At 44.9% G+C, this 23868-nt stretch overlaps 1 protein-coding gene across 1 annotated transcript in view; it reads right to left on the reverse strand.

The window, feature by feature from the left end:
* Positions 1–23868, reverse strand: part of ELOVL5 (ELOVL fatty acid elongase 5) — a 374080-nt gene that overhangs the window by 143144 nt on the left and 207068 nt on the right. The window contains exon 5 of the mRNA XM_069606129.1: positions 14374–14545. Within this exon, the coding sequence (XP_069462230.1) occupies positions 14374–14545 (172 nt within the window). The remainder of the gene's footprint in view (positions 1–14373; positions 14546–23868) is intronic.

The raw sequence follows: 23868 nt of genomic DNA on the forward strand, positions 1-23868 counted from the left end.
ATGAGAAGCCGATGAGGCTGGGGGCAAACCAAGAGAGGGGCTGGGACTTTGACAGAGGAAAGTTGTGTGGCCAGGAGGATCATAATAGCAGTGGAAAGACCAGAGCAAAAGAGATCTGAGTAAAAGGCAGAGGGTTGGTCTCCTAGATATGCTCAGAGGGTGAGCCGTGGGATCAAGGGATGGACCTTCCTATCATGCCTTCAAACCACCCATGCAACCTCACCTGACTGATGCCAAGGACACACAGTCTGAGAGGTGGAGCAATGGTAGACCTCTCTACTGCCACTCGATAGCGGCTCTGAATGATTGGCAGGCCAGCAAGGGAACTTTCAGCTTTCCCGCCACAGTAAAGCCCACACAGCTATTATCACACAAGTTCCCTTGGTTGCATTCCCATCAATGACGTGACTGCATCATAACAATCTGTATTATCCATGCTATAAAGTATCTTAAATAGTGTAGCTGTAGGCACAAGGTTTGTTTCCGTTTGCTGATATGAGCGGTGGCGTCAATTCCCTGCTATAGATGGGTGTATCTATAGTTTCTAAGTTGGGTGCAGTTTGACCAATTTCGGCCACTGGATATGTATGTGTGATAAGATTTAAAAAATTCACACATGGTAATGTAGTCCAGGCATTACATGTAATATAGAATGCAGGCCAGCAGGCAATTTCATTTTCCTGCAGCTGTGTGACCGGAATTAGTTCTGGCAAATTGTGGGGAACTAGCTAATTTATGCTAGCTTATATCTTTCTTTTAGTGCCAAATGGTTTCTTTGTATTTCATAACTTTTTTGTGCTCTGAGCTCTCCTATATGACAAACATTACACATCTGTAATCGTCTTTCTGATGCTTGTATCTGCTTGGATTCCCATGCTCTGCATAGGCTGACATCTAGTGGTTGGAGCAGAGTATTACATGACTTGTTTTTTCGAAATCAAAAAGGAATGTCAACAGGGTGTTTATAATACTATCGCTACTGTGATGTGTACTGCACCCAGGGTACTTCATGCGTCAAGGTCCTCTTATTGTTTTGTACTTGACATGAGGTTGCATGAAGTGTGTAGAAAAAGGATGAAGAGGTTCATGTTGTCTATGTACGTTCTACTTCCATCGAGGGGAGGCATGGTGGGTGCATGCAAATCTAAGCAGATACAAGCATCAGAAAGATGATTAAAGGTATGTAATGTTTGTCTTCTAAGGCTTGTGGATCTGCTTAGAATCACATGCTTTAATAGACTAGCAACACAGTAATGTGGGGTGAACGTGTGAACTGAGCTCGATGTAGCTACCTTGCATATTGCTTCTAAGGGTACATTTTCAATGAAGGCTAGAGTGGCCCCAGTACCACGTGTTGATTGTGCTCTAGGTGTAAATGGCAGTTCTTTGTTGGATAACCTGTAACATTGCAGTATGCATTTTACAATACACTTAGAAATGGCTTCTTTGGAGGCAGTCTCCCCTTCCGTCCCAGCAGCTACGCAAACAAAGAACTGGTCTGTCTGTCTGATTGGCTTAGTCTTATTGCAGTAGTACATAACCGCTCTAACATCTAGTATATGGAGGGCCCTTTCTGCAGAGTTTGGTGGGTCTTGACAAAACGCTGGTAGTTCAATAGATTGGTCGAGGTGGATTTTCAATTGGGGGGTATTGTCTTTTCACCCCTTCCATGAAGGCTTTCACAACTGGAATTTTCCATGATTAAACATTGCTTTGTGATGTGTATGCCGAAAGTGCAGCGAAATTGACTTTGAAGGAATTGAAAAATAGACCAGAGTACAGCAAGTGAAGTAGATAGTGCACGTTGATAGAGGTTGAACAGTCAATGAGGATTACATTAGGCTTTCTACACCATACTACAAATCTCTTCCATTTGTTAAAATAGCAGTGTCTAGTGTTTGGTTTGCATGCTTCCTTTAATATCTCCATGCATCTGCTCAGTAAGTCAAGATGGCCGAACTCTATGACATCAGGAGCCAAGCTGATAAGTTAGTTCTCTGAACATGTGGTTGAAGGGTTGGCCCTTGGTTCTGTGACATGTTGCAAAGGCTGGTTAGCTTCAATGGTGGGCAAACAGACATCTTGAGTAGGTGGGAGTACCATGTCTGACATGCCCACATTGGAGCAACTAGCTTCATTGTCAATCAAGTGTTCCTGATGCATTTTGTGGATTAATCTGTTCAAGAGTTGAGAAAAAGTGTATGCAAATATCCCTGATGAACTGTTCCACAGTGCATTCCCCCTGGACCTCTTCTGGGAGAACTTGGAGCTGTAAATGTGGCATTTTGCGTTTTCTTCTGTGGCAAACAGATCTATGTCTGGATGCCCCCATTTTGCAAAAAGTAATTCACAATGTCTGAATGTAGTTCCCAATCGTGTTCTGAAGGGGATGACTTGTGTTTCTGCTTAGTGTGTCTGCTAGGCAGTTGTGTTCCTCTGGAACGTGTTGCAACACAAGTAAAATCTGTCTTTCGAGACTCCAATACCAGATTTTCTGTGCTAGTTTTGACAGATTTCGAGAATGTGTTCTGCACTGTTTGTTGATGTACAACATGGCGGTTGTGCTGTCTGGGATAATGTGCACACTCTTCCCAGTTAGAAGGTGCTGGAAAGCTTGTAATGCTTTGTATACTGCTAGAAATTCTAGGACGTTAATATGCCCATTTGCTAGTGTTTGTGTCCACGGGTCGTGTGCTGTATGGTGGCGCTAATGAGCTCCCCAACCTGAGAGCGATGCGTCTGTTATGGCGACTTGTGTTGGCGGATTGACAAAAGGTTTTCCTTTTAATAAGTTCTCCTTTGTCCACCATTGAAGCACTGACAGCACGATTTGTGAAACTACCACAAGCTCTTTGCCATTCCCTTGCACCTGTGACCATTGTTTTGCTAACCATTCTTGTATTAGATGCATGTGAAGCCTTGCATGTGGAACAATGAAAATGCATGCTGCCATCATACCAAGAAGGCGCAACACTTTTCTTATCTGGTGACCGACTGTATAACATGGGATCTGGAGCAACATGTTCTAGACCCTCTTGTTGGAGGGAAAGACTAAGGTGTCTTCAGTTTGAATTATTGCTCATAGAAATTGTTTTACCTTGCTGGGAACTAAGCTTCACTTTTTCTCATTGATAGTAAACCCTAGTTGATGCAAAAGGTTTATCGTTTGCTGTGTATGCTGTTGACACCTCTGTGCTGTGTCCCGTGTTATGAGCTAGTTGTCCAGATCAGAGTATACTGGAATGTATTGTCTGCGGATATGCACCACTACTTCTGTGGCTGACACAATCCCGAAGGGGAGTACTTTCAATTTGTAGTGTGCAGACGCCGTTTGAATCTTAGGTACTTTCTGTGAGGTGGCAACTTTGAAATATGGAAGTATGCATCTTTCATATCCAGTGTTGCCATGTAGTCTCCCCTCTTGAGTAAAGGAAAGACCTCGTGTAGTGTTGTCAATCTGAACTTTTGAGGTTTTGCATAAGTGTTTGCTGGTCTTAGGTTGAGCACTGGATGCTTGGTTTTGTGTTTCTTTGGAACAAGGAAGTACACAGTGTTTACCCCTGACTGGTGGACAAGTTATATGTCTCCTTTTTCCAGAAGTGCTTCTATCTCTGCTAGGAGTATTTGCTGGGCTTTTAAAGACAGTTTCCTGTTTTTTGGAGGATGATCGCGCAATACTAGAAACTCCACGCAATATCCGACTTAGCCAGATGACAATTTCCACTTGTCTGATGTGATACCCTCCCATACGTCAGCAAATTGAGAAAAGTGACCCACTACTGGGGTGAAATGGAACGGGACCTGAAGCATAGAGTCACTGCTTAGTGGGTGTAGCTGAACCTCTGGTGGTTTGGCCTCTACCCCTGCTATGCCCTCGCCTAAATTGCCTCTGGAAAGAGGATGGAGAAGTTGGTAGTTGTCCCTGATTCATGTACCACAAGCTGTTTCCCGCCCCTGATATATAGCTGGACTGGACTGATGTTCTATTGTATCATGCACATGAAAAGTGCATTGCTCACCGTAGGACCCTCTCTGCATGAAGGGTTTTATTAAATATCTGTCACAGAATTTTGAGGGCCTCTTTTGGCTGTCTCTAGGGTGTCATCCACTGCCTTGCAAAATAGAACATTATTCTCCATTGGCATGTTAAGTGTGGCGTGAGTTTCAGGTTTGAACCCCGAAGTTTCTGAGCCACGCGTGGCGTTTGATGAGTTTCCTCTGCAACTACTCTTCCTGCTGTTTCTGTTGCGTCGAGTGAATTTGTGATAGTGTCATTTGCAGTCTGCTTGCTGTCAGCTAAAGATTTTAGAATCTGAGAGCGTAGAGGCTCCTGCAACCCATTAACCCGCTCTTCTACCTGGTCCCACTGGGCTCTATTGAAGCTAGCCGTAAGGGCTGTATTATTGGCAATACTCATCACAAACGCAGCCGATGTTGCACGTTTTTTTTCCAGAGCATATCTTTTTTGCTTTCATTATCATCAGGTGGTGCTTCAGAAGTAGCAAACGGTGTGCCAGTTTTCTTGTCGGTGGTAGTTATCACTAGAGAACCCGACTTCAAGTCTCCCTTAATGAAGAGTTGGTCTGTGGACCACTTGTTTAAAGTAGTTCTCCATGCCTGGGTTGACTTCCCTGTTTTGTGCAGGTGTGTGGAAAGGGAGGGTAGGAGACATCGCCTAACTGATTGTAATAACAGGATTTATTGACCGATTTGTTTTTACTCGTTGAGGAGGTCGTCAACGAAGTCATTGTCTTCCTCTGACTCATGAGTGTCTATTTTAAAGAAACCAGCAGGTTTTTTAAGAAGATTATAAAGCAGCTGGTCATCAATAGGTAAGGAAGAAACAGGGTCATCGACGACCTCTGGAGATGGGGCTGTAAATCCTCTAGGTCATCTGGGTCGTCTTCTAAAAAAGTCGTCGTCATCCTCGTCTGCATCTAGCTCAATTACAGACTGAGCCGGTTTGGTGTAATCTAGGCAAATTGGATGGGGGTTGCCCTTCCTTTCGAGAGATGTGTTTTTGCTTTATCGGATGTTTTTCTAAGAACTCCACAAAGGAAGTCATCTTATTCTGGGTGTTCTCAAAATGTACTTTAGTCCAGGGACTACCAGATGCGTGTCTTCGAGAAGACTATTTCCTCCTCATGCCTTAAGTGTTTTTTCTTGACTTGTGAAGTGCTTCTACCAATGGGGAAGTAGGTCCAGTGTATCCTGACCTTGGTGTTTTAACAGGTGCTGAAACAGTGCGCCAAACCGCCTGCTGAACGGACATGTTCTGCGACCGCTTCACCACTTTGATGACGGGTGCACCGCGATGTGTGGTGTAGGTGGGTGTTTGTGATTCTTATATGTTGGCGCCTCATGTGCTTCTCCCAACCACACTTTGTGTTTCATATGTTGGTCTCCATAGCATTGGTGGTACCTGCCTTCCGGAGCTGGGGCAGGCACCTGGGAATCCACTATTTCCCGATCCGATGTCTCCTCAGCGTCACTTATAGCACCGGAACTGCCCTGCTCTGCCTTGGATTCTTCTGCGCTGGTGGGTTATCCCAACGATGCTTCAGCTTGCATCGCATAGGCTCCCCAACACTTTGACCACTGCTGTGTTTTGAGTGTGAAGAGCTTACACGCGGGACATGTAGTTTCTTGGTGGTCTTGAGGTAGACAATGGTTACACACGTTGCGAGTATCCTTCCAGGGAAACCTCTGACTATGCAACGGGCAAAATGTAAAAGGTGTTTTCTTCATTATAAGCACTTGAGGACAGTGAAACGTAACAATTAATGGGAAATATAAATGGAGGCATTCTCTAAAAGAAGTTAGAAATGCCTTCCCCCCACTCTCTCTACTGTGTAGGTTGAAGCATGAAGGATGGTATGCCGTCGGCGAGGCTCTTGGATCTCCAGACGGTGGAAGGCGCCATCGAAAGTCACAGGATGTGTTGAGCAAGACTCTGTGACAAGCAATAACTCCGAAACTGGAACTCTGCGAAATGTGACCAACCCGATGGAGGAAAAAAAACAATCCGAGGACCTCGACGTATGAAGGACCATGGTAGAGTACACGTCACAGTAGGGATAGTATTACAGAAACATCCTTTTCGACTACAAAAAACAAGTCATGTAATACTCTGAATCAACCACTAGATGTCGGCCTATGAAAAGCATGTGGTTCTAAGCAGATCCACAAGCCTTAGGTGTTTTTACTGCATATTTCTTTTAGCAATTCATTTTTTTATTACAAAATGTGGGTAAGAACCCCTGCATTTCATTTACCCTCAACCACCCCATATTGACTTAGCCAAATACTCCCCTAATTTTTTGCAGTATACAAATCAGTTAAAATCTGCAGTAAAAAATGAATGTGGTGAAAAACACTTGGTAAAAAAAAGACTGGGTACAGCTTAGGACAGTTGAGTTCTTACAGCGCTTAAGCCATGACAATTCATGAGTTTAATTTGGAATAGTGATGGTTCGATCACTGCCTCAAACTTCACCAGAACTTCTCACATTGAACGGTTTCAGGCTTGCCACACATTTTGCAATGTGTCAGTCGGACTGTTTTGTGCTCTACCTACATTCACGCTGCCCACAGTTCAATCTTGACTTGGCCACATTTAACCCCTAGGCATTGCAATCTCAGATTTACTATTCAGAGTTGTCCTATAGTTAATATTCCAAGGAAAGCCCAGGCAAAAAGCCATCCTACTTTAATGGTCCACTTGAGCACATCTTGAGCCCATCTTGAAGTCACACGCTACTTGTTCTTAATTTACCATTTCTTTAAAAAGCGGTCACACTTAGACAGTCCATTGGATTGGAAACATTTTAGAATATACTTTTATTCTTAAATCCATATATATGGTCCTTCGTAATTTGATCCACATGCATCCAAACTACAACAGATAATAATTTCCTCATCTGCATCCTCCCTTCCCTATGTCTGCGGCAAATGTGCCCTCTTTTCCCATAATACCTTCTGCCTGCTCTGTTTTACTTGGCAGGCTAAAGTCTGAGTAACCGTGTCAGGGAAACAATACACCCAACACCACAATGTCTAGGCCCTCTGAGACCACTATACTGGCGATTCTGCACAGATTAAAAGCTTCCTAAGAAAACATGTGCTGTTAGGTGATAACTGTGATGTACACCAGAGGCCTTATTTGTTTGTGGATTGGAGTGTGATGGCCATTCTTGTAAGGGAGGACCCAGCAAGTGGTCAGACGTTCTCAGATGTGTACAGGTAACAAATTGCTCAGTGCAACGTGTTTACTTGTTTGAGAGCACTCAGAAAGGTAATTCCTTTTCCTTTTCCTTTTTCCAGTCCATGGCAGCCTTCTCTGAAATTGGTATGTAGCACCTGGTTAGAAATAGGACTTTTCTGTATGCTGATTTAACGCACAGTTCTTATTTGTGAAAGAAAAATTAATAAAGGCTAAGCCCTTACATTGAATTTTAAAAATATGGTTCAGTCACAAAAGTGATGTTTTGTAAACAATAATTTTAGCCATTTTTTAAGTCGACAAACCTGAAGTGTCTACACAATAGAAATACATGTCCCCACAGATTTGACTAATCTAATTATGTTTCATCTTAGTCAGTCTGATTTATTTAAAAATATGAAAAACGAATTAAATTGTTTACATTAATGACGTTTCCATAACGCACAGTGGATAACATACACTTTAAGACTGAGTTGAACAATGAATTAATACACCTGACATAAAATATAATCATGGGTTACATATTTGGAAAACGTATTAACTTTCTGTCTATCGCTCTAATGGCCGCCCCATGGCCATGTGACAAAAAATACATTTGCCATTGGTCCACAGGAACTAGGAGGGTGCAGAACATTCTGCATTAGAGTCCACCAGCAGAATTAAGGACAGTCGCTCACTCTTAACAGAATGAGACCACTTTATTAGGGAGTGTGTGCTCTCTCTCTCTCTCTCTCTCTCTCTCTCTCTCTCTCTCTGTCTCCCCCCCCCCTCCACCCCTAAGGGCACACATGCACACACTGGTTAAAAACATTTAAATAAATCATTTCTATAGTTTAAACATTGTTTCAAGTTAAAGTAACTTTGCAGCCCAACTTGGAAGTTTTATTTCAAGTTTGCATGCCAAAGAAATACTGTCCGTTAAAGCTGGCAATGAATAGTAACTCCCTCAGATTGTTCCTTTTCACTGTAAGAATGCAAGCATATATGCGCAAGCCAAAAAATAAAATATTACATATACTAATTTTGAATACTCGTGGCTTTAATAGTTTAAGACATGGACATGACCAAGAGATTTTTGGGCATAGTGATATCATTTTATTCTAAGAAACATGGTTAACATCTAATATTAATTTTGGTGGATTCACTATAGTTCAGAAGGCGGCAATGGATAGTAATAAGGGGAGACCATCACGTGGCTTGCTAACTGCTATAAGGAACTCTAAGATCTTAGGCATAGAAATAGTTTTGCAGAAGACACCAGGTATACTAGTGGTGGCAATCAATGGTAATCTGCTTGGAGATCATGTCCGAACATTGGTAATAAGGTTGTAATGGAATGGAGTAATTATGGCATTGGACGACTTCATGATGGAGGTATCCGAAATCATGGGCGATTGGCTGTCGACGAATGAGCATTATATAATACCGGGGGGAGATTTAAACTCTAGCTGCTACGAGCACTGGAGTGGCAATAATAAACCCAGTACTGCGAATGGCAAAAAATTGAGAGCACTATTTGAGGAATGGGGTTCGTCAATTGTTAATGGGAAGCTGGCGGATCGCCTACCACCAGATGTTACCAGGAAAAATTGGGCTATATCATTCAACATTGACTACCTGATTCTTTCACAACTACTGCTTGAAGTTTGTAAGGAATTTCTAGTTAAAGAAACAACTACAATGATAGTGCCACTGCCTAAACCGGATAAAGTAAGCACGGGCTGCAGATCCTATAGGCCTCTGTCCCTGCTAAACCAAGATAGCAAGAGCCTTAAAGTTGTTCTGGCAGGTAGACTCCGACTGGTAATACATACGCTGATCCACCCAGATCAGACAGGGTATGTGCCCGGCAGAAACATCTCAGAGAATCTCAGAGAGCTTCATCACTTGATTTATAGCACAGCGGTACACGCCACACAATACGCAGTCGCCTCTTTGGAGGCTACTAAGGCATTCGACTCAGTACACTGGAACTGGTTGTATGCCATGAAGCCAAAGATGGGGATTGGTCCATTGTTTATGAGTTGGATGCGCTTGATATACACGGAACCAATGGCTAGGGTCAGGACGGGTAGCATGTATTCAGAGGCATAGCAACTAAACGGGGGGAACTAGACAGGGGTACCGACTGTCCCTGATGTTGTACATCTTGGCAGCAGAGCCCATGGCAGCTAACTTGAGGCAGGAATACAGAGATGTGGGCATAGCTATAGATGGAGTGAGGCACGTGATATCTATGTACATGAATGACGTGGTGCTATATATGTGTGATCCCGAAGTGAACTTGCCATACATATTGGAGGTGCTAGACAACTCTAGCAGGTTAACAGGTATTAAAATAAATAAGAAGAAATTATGCTTGTACCCGCTGTGGGCCACCGCAGAGAAGGTGGTAGAGGATTTGCCAAACCTCCCCCTGCCCTAGAGCAGGACCTCTTTCAGATACCTAGGGATTAACATACATCGGGACCCCTCCCGAGAGCATGAGGATAACACAGTACGGGCCAAGGCGGGGTTGGTCGCGTCCATCGGATTCTGGAGTAAACTGCCGTTGTCAATGATTGGGAGGGCGGCATTGTTGAAAATGGTGGCACTGCCACGACTTATGCATTGCTTTGGAAATGCCCCATTTGACATTCCAAAGCGATTCTTCCGGGAACTAGAGAGGTTATGCAGAGGGTTCCTGTGGCTGGATGGACGGAATCGAGTAGACCTGTCTACACTACAAAGGGCGTACGATCAGGGAGGATTGAGGGCTCCGAACTTTGAGTTTGTATTTTCTGGCAGCCCAACTGCAGCATGTGGTGAACTGGATGGCCAATGATCCAACGATAGAGACTATATTGCTGCAGCCAGCACTGCAGCACAGGCACCTGAGAGACTTGCTGTGGATCTCCGCCAGGGAGCAGCATGAGATCCCCTACCTGGTGAAACTGGGCGTCAGAGTCTGGCACAGAGCCTGTGGGGTGATGGGTATAAGGGACCCACTCTACCTACAGACACCAATAGTTGCGATCCTAGTCGGCAGGAAGGGAGACAAGGCCATGGTAGAATCCAGGTGGGAGATGAATGGAGAGGCCACAGTGGGGGACCTGCGGAATGAGGGGGGCTGGAAGACGTTTGAGGAGTCACGGGAGGATGCAGGGATACAAGAGGGACATTTCCTGTTGCACAACACATTACTGGGTGTGTTATGCAAAAGATGGCTGAATATCGTGGAAGGGGATATTGGCAATGAAGATATTGAGATGGTGCTCACCATGGCATAAGGCGAACACACCGTCTCCAGAATTTATGAGACCCTAATAGGCTGCACCTCGTGGGCGGAACTGAAATGCAAGAGAAAGTGGCAACGGGAATTGGGGAAGACGTTTGAGGAGGAAGAATGGGGAAAAATAAAACAATATCACAAGAAGGTATCCAGGAATGCCAGATTACAGCTAATTCAAATGTATATAGTACAGAGAGCATACCTAACACCTGCTGTTATCTCGACCGTCAAAGGGGCCGGGAAGCAAGAGTGTCCCAAATGTAGAGGGGAGGAGGCTGGGCTCACGCATATGTTCTGGGGATGCCCAGTAATATAGGGGTTCTGGAAGAGGGTAGCAGGCAAAGCAGGCCTAGGAGGTGATGATTTAGATGTCATGACACTGGAAGCATGCATGCTGGGTAGATATAAGAAAAACGTGAAAGATAAACCATTGAATAAACTCAAGCATTTGATGTGTATAACGATTAAGCGCAGCGTAGCCATGGAATGGAAGGTTACGAGAGACCCAAGTGTGATTAAGTGGTGGAAGGAATTGGAAAAGTGGTGCACAGCGGAAACATGGGTGTGGGAGGGGGCACTCAGAGCTCAAAAATGCAGAGATGGGTGCAGACATACAAAGATGGATAGCGCTGATGGTAACACTGTTCGCATATGAACGGGAGGAGAGAAGCGCGCTTCAAACGTAGGAGGTTGATGCAAGGAATTTAACAGAGTAACTAGTTAACATGTAGGCTATGTGGGGGGGTGTTATGTAGTAATAGTAGATGAAACTGATGGGAATACACGATTAAGTAAATGATGCATATCATATGAGAGCCTGTTGCTCTGTGTGGTTGTTTATTGTTATGATTTATCAAATATAATTTTAAAAAAACGATAAGAACTTTGAGGTTAATCATGGCAGCAATAAAATTAGAAGATTTAAAAAGGGGGGTAGCCTCTTAGTGAAGCAGTTGGTTGATTATGTTGCATATGCTTCAGAGGAATCACTGAAAGCAAATTGCTCAAGTAGTTGCCTGATATGGTAAAAAGATGAGCAAGTTCAGATGGTCAATTGACAATTTACTAATTGCATAAGTAACTGAAATTGCGTATCTGGGCTTTTTGATAATAGCTCGTCCAAGCAAGACATTAACTTTAAAAAGAGTGTAAAGGATGATGGATCAGCTGGTCCATTAAATGAGGAAAATCTATAATAAATACTGTAGATTCTCAATTGTCCCCCTGATTAAATTCTATACTTGCAAGGTAATTACTAAGATTCTTTAGGGATCCGAGATTCATCAATCTGCATGTGGATGGCCCTGGAAGCGGCTGGAAAGCAGAATCAGGAAAAAAGTATTACATCTGCCCTCCTCAGTTCCAATGTCATAGGTACGTTTTGAATTAGGTCTCTCATCTTTGCAAGGATGTGGAGAGTAGTATCTGCATGCTAAACTAAGTTCACCGTTTAACTCATCGCTTAATGAGGATGTGTCCTTTATGTTAAAGGGAAACACTTTGCCTTTTTTGAATAATTTGAAACTGAAGCCTGACTCACGTTTGAATAGATGCGATAAAACGGAGAAAGATCTCATAGATAACCCTGTCTAGGTAAAGCAATGATTACAGCAAATGGACTTGATTGAGACAATAACTAGAACTAGATCCTATGAATTACATTCTACTTTTTCATATTTGGACAAGATATTAGGACTAATGCTGAGATATTTCTTGCAGTTTCCATGTGTTTTTACTCATGAACAATTTTTTAGATTTTGGTTAAATCTTATAACTACACAAGAAATGTTATTTGTGAGAACTAAAAACCAAGATTCTATAAAAGGAAACTGATTAATGCAAGAACATCGAGGCAACACAAACTCTAAAACGTGTAATGGTGGAATGTCCGGCTCTATGGACCATAAGAACAAAATTCCTAGGTCCGTTTTTTTAAATAAGCTATAATCATGCGATAGAAGATGTATGGGAACGCCTAAATTCTGGTTATGACACTTTTTAACAATGGAAATTGTAAGAATGTTGAAGGTGGTCGGCTTCTTAAATAGGAGATAGACATAGTTGTATTAATGTTAGATTATTTAAAAATATTTTTTAGGAGGCATAGAAATGTTATACATGAATTGTGTCAGTATGTGAATAGTATCTGTATAACATTGATTTGTATGAATTGCATTACTGGAATCATGCATAAAAGGTCATAATAAGATCAATGCACAATAAATACATTTAAAAAAATACATTTTGCTTTAAAAAAATAAGGCATTTGTGTTGTAAAATTAGAATATTTTATTGTATAGACCCACTTCAAAACTGAGAACAATAGTGGAGATGCAGTTTGTGACATATGCTGCTGGCCTCAAAACATCAATTGTATATTTATTAGGAGAATTTCCTTTAGTTTTGAAATAATGTTAGGCATATTTTAAGCCGGCAAACTTGTCTAATTATGTTTCATCTTAGTCAGTCTGTCTTAGGGTACAAGTCTGCAACCTTTGTCTCTTCAGATGTTTTCAATTACAACTCTCATTATCATGAGCCTGCGTAGTCAATTGTCAAGTTTGATGGGGATCATAGCCCAAAATATCCAGAGTGCCGCAGGCAGCAGAACCCTGCTTTAGGGAGTAAGAGACTGGTATGACGCTTATCTACATGGCTGCATATATGTTTCGAAGTCTCAAAATAGCGTTAATTCCTGGCAAATGGGGCAGACACATCAGATAATTGCCTGCAGGGCCAGGCGCTGCAACCCCAAGTGCAGCAAGGGTCTCTCTGAAAGCCCAGGGCCATTAGAAGCGCGGTCTTCCCCGCTGCTCCAGGAATTAATACTATTCAGCACCAGGATGGGTGCAGAGAAAGAAGCCAGAAGCAGTGGTACTGAAAACAAAGGGGAATAGCATCCATGAGTACATCACAGGCAGAGCACTGCATGCCAGGCAGAGGAGGTGTCACAGTAATCGTGCACTCACAAGGGAGCTTAGCAGAGGAAGGTCATGCCATGGTATGCCTACGAGCCTCATTACGCTAGATGGTGGGTGCCAGCAGAATGACAAGAGCCAGAGATCACAGAGCAGATAACACAGGAGGCTTGTGTTTTCCTTGTTGGTCCACTAGCCCATAGCACTTCTTGTCCCCCACTTTTGTCTGCACTGACCTGAAAGTACTTGCTTGTGGTCGTGTCAGCATCCTAGGAACTTAACTTAGGCAGAATATCCACTAGTGCTTCTAAAGAAAAATTATCTAAAGCACAATTATCTAAAGCACACCAATACTTATTGCCTGATGTGCCTTCAAGAACATATGAAGTATTCGATTATTTGGGGCTTGAAATTTGTGGAAGAAACTATTCTATTAGTGCTAAACTAAATCAACTCAGCAGACTAGTTAGGATTCAGAAATCAATGACTTTTTACACATCTTTTAATCATCCATTGTCCTGATTTGTATCTCCATAGTTGTGCAATTTCTTAAAGCTGACACATATATTCTGCGGTTTTCCCATGTGTTAGAACCAGTCCTTTAACTCTGGCCTTTAATTACTGCTGCAATGTGTTAGTTTCTACCTTGCTTCTTTTGTCGTTTTATGTGAAACGTGTAATTTTCATACTGTAGAATGCCTTCATTATCTCAGCGGAAGCAAATTTATCTGTCCTTTCCAGTTTTCATCCTTCTCAACAGGAGGAAAGGTTAACAGAACGATCATACTTTTGGCGATATTAAATCAAGCAATAGAAACAGAAATGTCTCTTTCTTTTGAAATCACATGTGAATGCTTGTCCGGAAAACTTATTTGCTGCAATTACGCATGCAACCAGTTAATGCAACTGAATAGCAATACATCAGAAGATATCATACACTTCTATGCACATCTGATACTTACAGTGGCCGCAAGGCACCCAGTTCATAACAAACCACCAGATATTCAGCATGGATGCATGATGGTACACATGGAGAACAGTGATCTGGTGGTTGTTCTTGCGCAAAATGAAGAAGAATGTATCCATAAATTCAATGAGCTTGGAAAAGTAGTACCACCACAAGACACGAGTGATCTGTGTGAGAGAACATTTTATGTTTAGCAGAAATATCACAAATTGTTTAGTCATTTTCACATTGTATTCTTCAACTACATCACAGCCATCATGTGTAGGTTAGGTTAATATGCATTTATACTATCCAAATCACTACCATTGTAGTTTCAGAGAGCCTGTGCTTTCCTGTGGAGTTAGTGCAGTGCCCCCACCAGGGAAATCTAGACTGAAGTCTGATGGAGGAAATAAAATGAGTGAGGGGAAGATAATGTGATGGCAAAGCAGGAAACAGACAACAAACGCAGAGAGGGAGGGGTGTACCGGGGTGCAGGGGAATGTTTGGGGCATGAGTACTGTATTAAGATGAATGTTGTTGGTAACAGAAGGTAAGGGAATAGGGTGGTCAAAACTGTAGAGTAAAATTGAAAAGGCAAGACACTGACACCAAAAAGGTAATTATTAAGAGTTTTTTTCCGTGTCATTTCATGAGATAGGGTGGTGCCTTACTTGGGAGTAGGCTATCAGAGTACAGTAACACTCAGCCATCAACAGTAACAAAATATATCCTGAACTCCATATGCAGGCAGTGCTCATAAGACTGTGTGAAATGTTGGAGGTGGATATGCGACAAACAGGGTAGGTTAGGAGAGAAGGGCCAAATGTCAGTCCTTCTGTACCATTGACAGTCAGGGCCCTTTCTGTTATGTTAAATTACTATTCTTTGATTATTACAATAAGGTTCTGCCACGTTTCGTTGCATGTTCAGCACATTATGCCATAGTAAGGCCACCTCACAGAGATTGCAAAACAATGGGATTACAAGTGCCCCCAAAGATCCACACTGAGGAGCCCCTCAGCCAACCAACCAGCCAGCCTAAGTGGAGGCGGAGCGAATGGCTGTGCAACAGAAGTGAATGTACACCAGAATAGCTTGTACACCTGGAAGCCTTTTATTATTACTATTATTTTTCATTATTATAGAGCGCCACATACCCATAGGCCTCAGAGCGCACAGAAAACAAGACGTAACCGACAACAGAAAGGCAGCGTCGAGGAGAGTCAGGTCATGGGGAGGTCAGGTCATGTGGGGTTGCCTAGTCTGCCGAATTAAAGAGGCAGGTTTTTATAGCTTTCTTGAAGTCAGCCAGAGATGGAGATACTGTTAGACAAAGGGGGAGGTTTTTCCACTCTCTGGCTGCATCGTTTTCAAAGCATGTACCACCAAATTTGGTGAGTTTAAAGCAGTGTTGGATCAGTGTGTGGTTCTCTCCAGTCCATAGTATTCGTGCAGGCTGCTTGACCTTCAGGCAGTTTGTTAAGTGCAGAGGAGCCACATTGTTCTGGGATTTGTAGGTAAGGGTCAGTGTCTTATGAGTGATCCCCTGTTTGATGGGCAGCCAGTGTAAGGATTTTCTGTATGGAGTTACATGCTCATGTTTAGAGAGGCCATGAATTGCTCTGACTGTTCCATTATGTGATGTCTGCAGGTGATGGAAGTTGTATTGAGATGTGCTGATCAACAGACTGTTGCACTACTCTAATTAGGAGTGAACTATGGCAGTAGCAGGAAGGGCTCTATTCTTGAGCAATAGAAAGGGTCTGATCTGATGAAGGAGTGTATTAATGTATCCACAGGCCGAGCGTATATGAGATACTTGTTGTTTCATTGTGAGTTCACAATCAAGATGCACTCCCATTGTTTTTACACAGTTGGAGAACGGTAGCTTGTTCCCCAAGATCGTGAAGTTTGCATAAAGGGGATATAGTTTCTTCAACCATGGTTCTGTATCGACAATGAGTTCTGTTTTCTCGCTATTGAGGGCTAGTGAGTTTGATGCCACCCATAGTTTTCTTGCCATGTACACCCTGTTCAGGACGTAACTGTCTTCTGTATTATTCCCTGACAACTCCAAGAGTACCTGGGTATCATCGGCATAGTTAGCATATCAAACACCAAGGCTATCAAGGAGGTCAAGGAAAGGCCTATGTAGATGTGGAAGAGGGTGGGGGCCAGGCATGTGCCCTGTGGTACACCACATATGGTGGTAATGGGTGGTGCCTGGGCATCCTCTACAGCTAGTTTTGATGTTATTGGACCTAAGAATGACATGATCCATTGAGTGGTCTTCTCAGAGCAGTTGTTAATTTCTTATAATCTCTTTGCAGCCTGTGATCTATGAGATCGAAAGCTGCAGATAGGTTCAACAACATCAAGAGTGCTAGGTGGCCTTTCTCCACGAACTCAATGATGTTACATTTGAGATCCAGTAGAGCGGTCTCAGTTCCATCTTGGGTTATAAAGCCTGCATGGTGGGACCCTAGGATATTTTTGTCTTAAGAAGATACAGGACGTCGGTAATTGGTCTGCAGTGTTTGGTAAATGCCGGGTCTTCTTAAGAAATAGAGTGATCCATGCCTCCTTCAACGACTGCAGAACCGTGCCAAAAGACATATTAACCATTTTGGTAATCCATGGGAGGATTACCTCTGAGTCCTTTAGTATGTTTGCAGGACATGTATCCCCCAAGCATGAGGTAGGTTTAAGTTTCCGAACTATGGCGCTGATTTCAGTTTTGGTCAGGTGTTAAACTTGAATTTAGGAGGTAGAGTGTTATGGTTGGTTGGTCTCAATGAGTGTTGAGGTTTAACGTCTTCTTCGGCCTTGGTTAAGGATGCTTGGCGATTGGCAATGATTTGTTGGTGGCCGGTGGTTTTATTCACAAATTCATTTTGTATAACTTGACACCAAGCATAGTCTCTGGCGACACGCACTTGTGCTGGAGCTGGCATTAGTAATTTTTAGATTGTAACTTTCGGACTTGGCTTCTATGATGGGTCTTTTAAATATTTGCACTGCTTCTTTATATTTAATCAAAGTGGTGAGAGATGGGCTCTTCAGTCGTTCCCATTACAGGGCTCTTTTTACTTTCCTTGCCTGAATGATGCAGTTATAACATGGGTTTTTAATATTCTCAATTTAGATTTTCTTCAGTTGCTCAGGTGCCATTGAGTCAACAGTAGAATCAATAGTGTGTGAAAGATGTTGTACTTGGTCTGTGACATTGGTAAATGATTCTATTGGTTGTAAATTAGCCAGCAATAATGTAGAAAAGTTGGAAGCTGTGATGTTTTTAAGGTTCCTACAATTTCTTTCTGTTCTAGAGTTCTCTATTCTAGTAGGCGCAGCAGGTAGTAGCATGAACATATTACAAACCGGGTTCATTACCGGAATGCCGGAATGAGCGGGTCCGTGCTCGTATGAAACCGCTAATAGCGGGTGATTACGAGTGCGCGAGCACGCGCGTCCCCCCATGCCGGTAGTGGCAATACCGCCATGCCACTAAAGGGCCTCCAACTCCCCTATACCGGCATCGCGGGACCCGCCCATAGTGGTACCGCCTCATACCAACCCCTAAATACCGGCATGATAATACCGTGTTCGTCAAAAAACGGACCCGGAAATTACGTCATCGCGCAGGAACGGGAAATGGGCCGGCGGCCATATTTAAAAACACAATCCATTGCCATCCTCCATAACCGCCAGCCGATACTCGGAGAGCACAGTGGAAATCCAAAGTGGATGTCAAAGGCTACCAGGAAGACCACCCCCCGGCTGCGTAAACAGCGTTACTCAGACGCAGAGCTCACCATATTAGCAGACACTCTAGCTGCACATGCAGACACAATACAATCCCACGACAAGAAGCGGGAGGTGCAGCAACAAAAGAGGCAAATCTGGCAGGAGGTAGCCCGTGGGGTATCAGCCGTAGGTCCCACCCCGCGCAGTGTGAGGGACTGCAGGAAGCGGTGGGATGACCTCCGGTTGAGGGTACGCAATATCATGGCCACCAATCGGAGGGAGGCCATGGCCACAGGTGGGGATGCCCACCCCCCTGCCAAATTGATGCCCTGGGAGGAGACGGCCAGCAGATTCATCAGTCCTGAGTCCATCGAGGGATTATGCGAGATGGAGACGGGTGCGGCATCAACCGCGGAAGGAGGTGAGTGACCCTGCAGATCCCTGTAGGGGAGACATTGAAGTAGCACAAGTGAAGTGGTACAGTCTAGGCAAGGCAATACATGTCCCAACACCCACATGACCATACCCAAATACAGATGGCGGGCCAAACGCTGCCACACTGAAATGCATGCTGAGTGCCCATCCCTTAACCAACACACAGCCAACACACCTGGAGCTTGCCCATGTGATACTTCACACAAACCCAAAATCAACGTCATGCCACCTGCCATGCAGTGTATGCTTACATGCTCTCTCTGAATACCCTGCGTGACACACCTGTAAAACATGAAAGCATGATCAAATGAATAATGAACAGCACCGCCACTGCCATGTCACACCATCACTGATGCCCTGCATCTCTTCTACCCCCCCAGGCACTGATGAGGAAGAAGCAACCCAGGAGAAAACTGCGAGAGCATCCACCTCACACCGTAAGAAGAGGGCAACCACCACCACCACCTCTGCTGGAGACAAGCAGGCCATACCCACACCTGTCCAAGGGGAGTCCCTGGAAGCACCCGCCTCCACTGGGGAAGAACTTGATGCCAGTGTGGAGCCTGAGGGAGACACCGAGGTGATATTCCCGGCCACCCCGAGCCCACCCCCTCACCCCAACACCTGCAGTCACCCACCTGCAGTGAAGTTGGTCCCTGCCTTTGTGACTGTGACCTACCCACCTCTGAGGAGTCCAGTCCCGAAAATGCCATCCACGTGACTGCACAACCCACCACTCCACCCTCCAGAACCCTGGAGACACGATTGTCGATGGTGGAGGCCCAACAGGAGGCCATGTTAGACCTACTCCGCCAGTACATAGCGGACGGGGAGGAAACCAGGCGGGGTATTGCCACAGCAATTGCAGGGACCACAGCGACCATCGAAGCAAACACAGCCGCTGTCAATGCATCGGCTCGGCTAATGAGGGACTGCCTGGGGGTGGTGACACAGGTGCTGACCTCAATGCTGCTTCATATGCAGCGGCCACAGCTTGCAGGAGGTGTGGAACCTGCCAGCGAATCACCTACTACCTCCACACCAGCTTCATCTGTCCCCACCAGCCCAGTGCGCCACACACGTAGGAGTGCAAGGCACACTGAAATGCCGCCTCTGGACAGGAAGAAGTCCCAGAAGTAGTGTGGGGGGACAATGGTAGTGGGACACAAGGTTGGGGGTGAAGGGGTGCATCTTGTGGAGTCTATTGGGGGTGTTGGTATTTGTTGGAGGGGTCAGGGAGTTTGTTGGGGGAGTCTGGGAGGGGTGAGTGGGCACATCTTTGCTGTTGTAAATAATACACACGTTGTGATAAGAAAAATCCATGGCTGGACATTGTTATTTTTGTGTGCATCCATTTAATGTGGTACGGTGTTCAGTGCCCAACTCCCAACATTCCCTGTGTGCATGTCCACATTGGCCCAGTGTCTGACTGACACAAGTCTTTCATAGTCCCTGTGTTTCAGAAGTATTCGTGAATTAGTGCTTGGCGTACAGCATGGCCATCCCGTGCATCACGTACTGGCAGGGGGCTTCTTCACCTCCGTCTCCATCCTCATCATCCTCACCCGGCCCATGCATGTCAATGTCAGGTGGCAGTGGTACATTTCTCCGGACGCACATGTTGTGCAGCATGACACAGGCCAGGGTGATCTTTCCCACCTTCTCAGCCCTATATAGGAGTGCCCCACCAGACCTGCTGAGGCAGCGGAACCGCCCCTTCAACAGGCCAAAGGTCTGCTCAATCACAACACGGGTACGGGTGTGCACACGATTGTACTCCTCCTCATCGCTGTTCTGCGGGTTACGCACAGGGGTGAGTAGCCACGGCCTGAAGGGATATCCTCCATCACCTGCAAGCAGATTCAAATAGGTGTGTGTCACTCTGAACTGCCAAATTCAGGGAGCACAGTCATGACGGCAGCTATTTGGTGTGGCCATGCACATGTCCCTGTAAGCATGAAAAAATGTTATCTAGGTGCAATCTATACTGTCATGAGGTGTGGTAGTCTGGATGGCGTTCAATAGATGATGCAGGGTGTAATCATGCATGCTGAGGCAGATATGCTGTGGTAGTGCAACAATGTTTTGACTCCAATTCATGCTGTTCATTATTTAGTATGCATGGTCACACTGCCCACATTGCCACACTTGCCATCCTGTTCATTCATGCATTGCTTGCCATCACCATGGTGGCCTGGTTGTGCCTCTTACTTGTTCTCATCGATATGCATTATTTGTGATATGTGGCCCAGTGAAGTGTCATGTACCGTTTGAATGGTTCAGGTCAGGAGTCTTTGGCTCTGCATGCATTCTCCAATCACCGGCTCTTCCCACCCAGGTGCAGTATTCCCCCCCTTATGCATCCCCACACATCAGTACTCTAAAGCACTGCCATGGGACGGTTGTGCAACTCACCAAGCAGCCAGGCATGTGGTCCGGCATGTCGCTCCATGTGATGGGGTAGCGTGGAATTACTCAGTAACATGGAATCATGTGTTGATCCAGGAAATCGGGCGCAGCAATGGGTGATGATCTTCCTAGAGTCACATACAGTTTGCACATTGATGGAGTGGTATTGCTTGCGATTGCGGTACACCGCCTCTATGGCATTGGGGACTACCAATTCCACATGGGTGCGGTCGATGGCACCGACACAATTGGGCATGCCTGCCAGTGCATGGAAGCCTACTTTGGTTCCGGCTATCTCCTGGGCAGTCCGTGGTAGGGATATGTGGGTGCTTGCGTGCTTCAGGAGGGCATCCAGCACTTGGTTCAGCATGCGTGAAAATAGTGGTTGTGAAATGCCATGCAGCTGGCCCACTGTGTGTTGGTAGGTGCCTGTGGCCAGGAAGTGTAGCACAGACACCACCTTTATTAGTGGGGGGATGGCAGTGCGTATTCCTATGTGGCTGGCAATGTCGTTCTGTATCATGTCCACTATGGTGGTGATGGTGTCACGGTCCAACCGGTACAGGGTGTGGATCTGCTCAGGGGTTAGGTTGAATGGGTTTGGTCTGGTGCGAGGGATTGGTGGCTGCCTACGAGGCACTGGTGGCTGCGCTGGTGGTAATTGCTGGCCCTGTCTCACCCTCCTTCTCCTCCTGCGTCTCCTTTGTGCTGCCTGCTGTTGTTTCTGTAGTTGTTGTTGTTGCTGCTGTAGTTGTTGTTGTTGTTGCTGTAGTTGTAGCAGTATAGGCATGTCCTCCAGTGCCATGATTGCAACTGCTAGTGTTAGCATTTTGGTGTAGGAAGGGGTGTGGTGTGTAGGTGTGCTCCTTTTGTACTGGGCCACTCTTCATTGCCTACACCTGTGGGGTGGGGTTGTGGTGTGTGGGTGTGCTCAGTTTATACTGGCAGAGCCTCCATTGACTCACCTGTGGGGATTGTGTGCACCTGTGGCAGCTGCCTTGTATCCTTCTTGCTGTTTGCGGGTGGTCTGAGATGCCTGTATGGCCGGCATCGTGCAGGCCGTGATTACCGACTTCGCAATGCCGATATTTGCATGTATGCGTGGGTTGGAATTACCCCCTATTACCAGCATGCCGGTATTTGCTCCCTGAAGGTGCGCGTGTACGCACCTATGCTGCTATTAGCGGCACTGTTGTTTAGTGTGCCGATAATACCGGGTTTGCGGGTCGGAATGCAACGGGATGGTAAACGATGCCGGTATTACCACACCAGCATCGTTTTTGCCTTACCGGCATACCTCCTAATGAGGCCCATTAACCATAGCGTGGTAATACCAACAAAAGGCTGAATAGAAGGGGATATGATTGTGTGTCAGTATCCAGTCTATGGTTATGGCCTCCCCTATGTGTTTAATCCTTAACCCGTTGGGTGAAACCTGTGGCATCAAAACCTGCCAAAAACAATGCTGCCTGTGTGTCGGCTGGATCTTCAGCCCATAGGTTAAAGTCTCCTGCAACAATGGCATAGGATTTGGGTTTAGTGAAGTTGTTCACTACTGCAAGTAGTTGTTCTTCAAAAGATGGTATATTTTGTGGAGGTTTATAAAGGATGATTGTCAATGTGCAGTTCGGGTTGATCCTCATCATTACGGTCAGGCTTTCACATCCCTCAAAAATAGGAGTGTTTATATGGTGACAGTCAAGATATTTTTTTTTTAAATGAGAGTCACAACACCTCCTCGTTGCCCTATTCAGTCAGTTTTTAGTATTTTATTGCTTGGTGGCAAAGAAAGTGAGGCTATCTCGCTGATTACTAGCATGTCAAGGCCATAAAGAGTGATGTGGTCAGGGACCTCTATCCCATACTGTACCAATGAACGTGTTAAGTAGAGAAAAGTTCAGTTGCTGGTTGTAAGAGGTAGCATTAGTATTTAATCTGGGACATATGTCCTCAGAGGTCTTTGAGACTTGATGCATGATGTCTATGTGGACTGGTGTGATCGTTATCTGATTTATGTTGGTTACTGTTTAAGCCAGTTGCGGGATCTGTTATCTTGGGAGGCATATAGATGACGTATTGGCATCAAGAGTGGCCAGTAGCGTGTGTTGGGAGAGTGCCCTCTGGGTAAGTATTTGAGAAACAGGTAAAAAGCTCCTCAGTTTAAAAACGTTCCATAATGAGCGAGTGTTTTGTTTTAGGGCTGCTATGGTCAGGTATTGTCCTTGTTTTGTTCGAGTTTGAGTTAATTATTTCAGTTTGGTTAAAGAGTAATGTAGAGGAGTCCCATGAGGGATCAATGCCCTCAGTAGTTTCAGACATGATAGGAGCGTCGCGGGACTGGCATTTGGCTAGGATTTCAGTTGGTGTATTTTGTATCTGTTCTTTAGCGGGGTAGGCATGATGCTGTGAACTCTGGGGACTTACCTTATAGTGCGGGACAAGCGAACACAGTGGAACGCCACAAATAGAAGTTGCAGTGCTAAGAAGAAAGGGAGAGAGGCTCCCTTGTGCAAATCTTGTGTAAACTGGCGCTAACCGGCCTGTCAAACGCACCAGCGCCAACGTGCCGCAGACGTGCATTAGTAGCCCAGTTGCTGCTGGGTGATGCAGTTCAAAGGAACTAATAAATGCAGGGAGAACCCAGCGTTCAAGCAGGCGGATTTAGTAAAGGTAAGATATGAATGTGAGCGGGCTCAAAACGAGCAGACTAAACTGCTGGTAGTTATTTAAACACAAACCCCCAAAATGAGGCAGTTTGAGCAAAATCGCAATATGCTGGATGCAGCAGAGATCTACGCTAAACAGTAAGCGTGAGGCACCGTAATCTGCACTACAACAATATTAGAGTTCACTAGTATCGACACAGTTATAAAATAAGCAAACTGAGCACTTTTCATTAAAAATATTAGCTGCAATACAT

Source organism: Ambystoma mexicanum, chromosome 4p (genome assembly GCF_040938575.1).
Source record: "Ambystoma mexicanum isolate Mex_15411 chromosome 4p, UKY_AmexF1_1, whole genome shotgun sequence".
NCBI classification, from domain to species: domain Eukaryota; kingdom Metazoa; phylum Chordata; class Amphibia; order Caudata; family Ambystomatidae; genus Ambystoma; species Ambystoma mexicanum.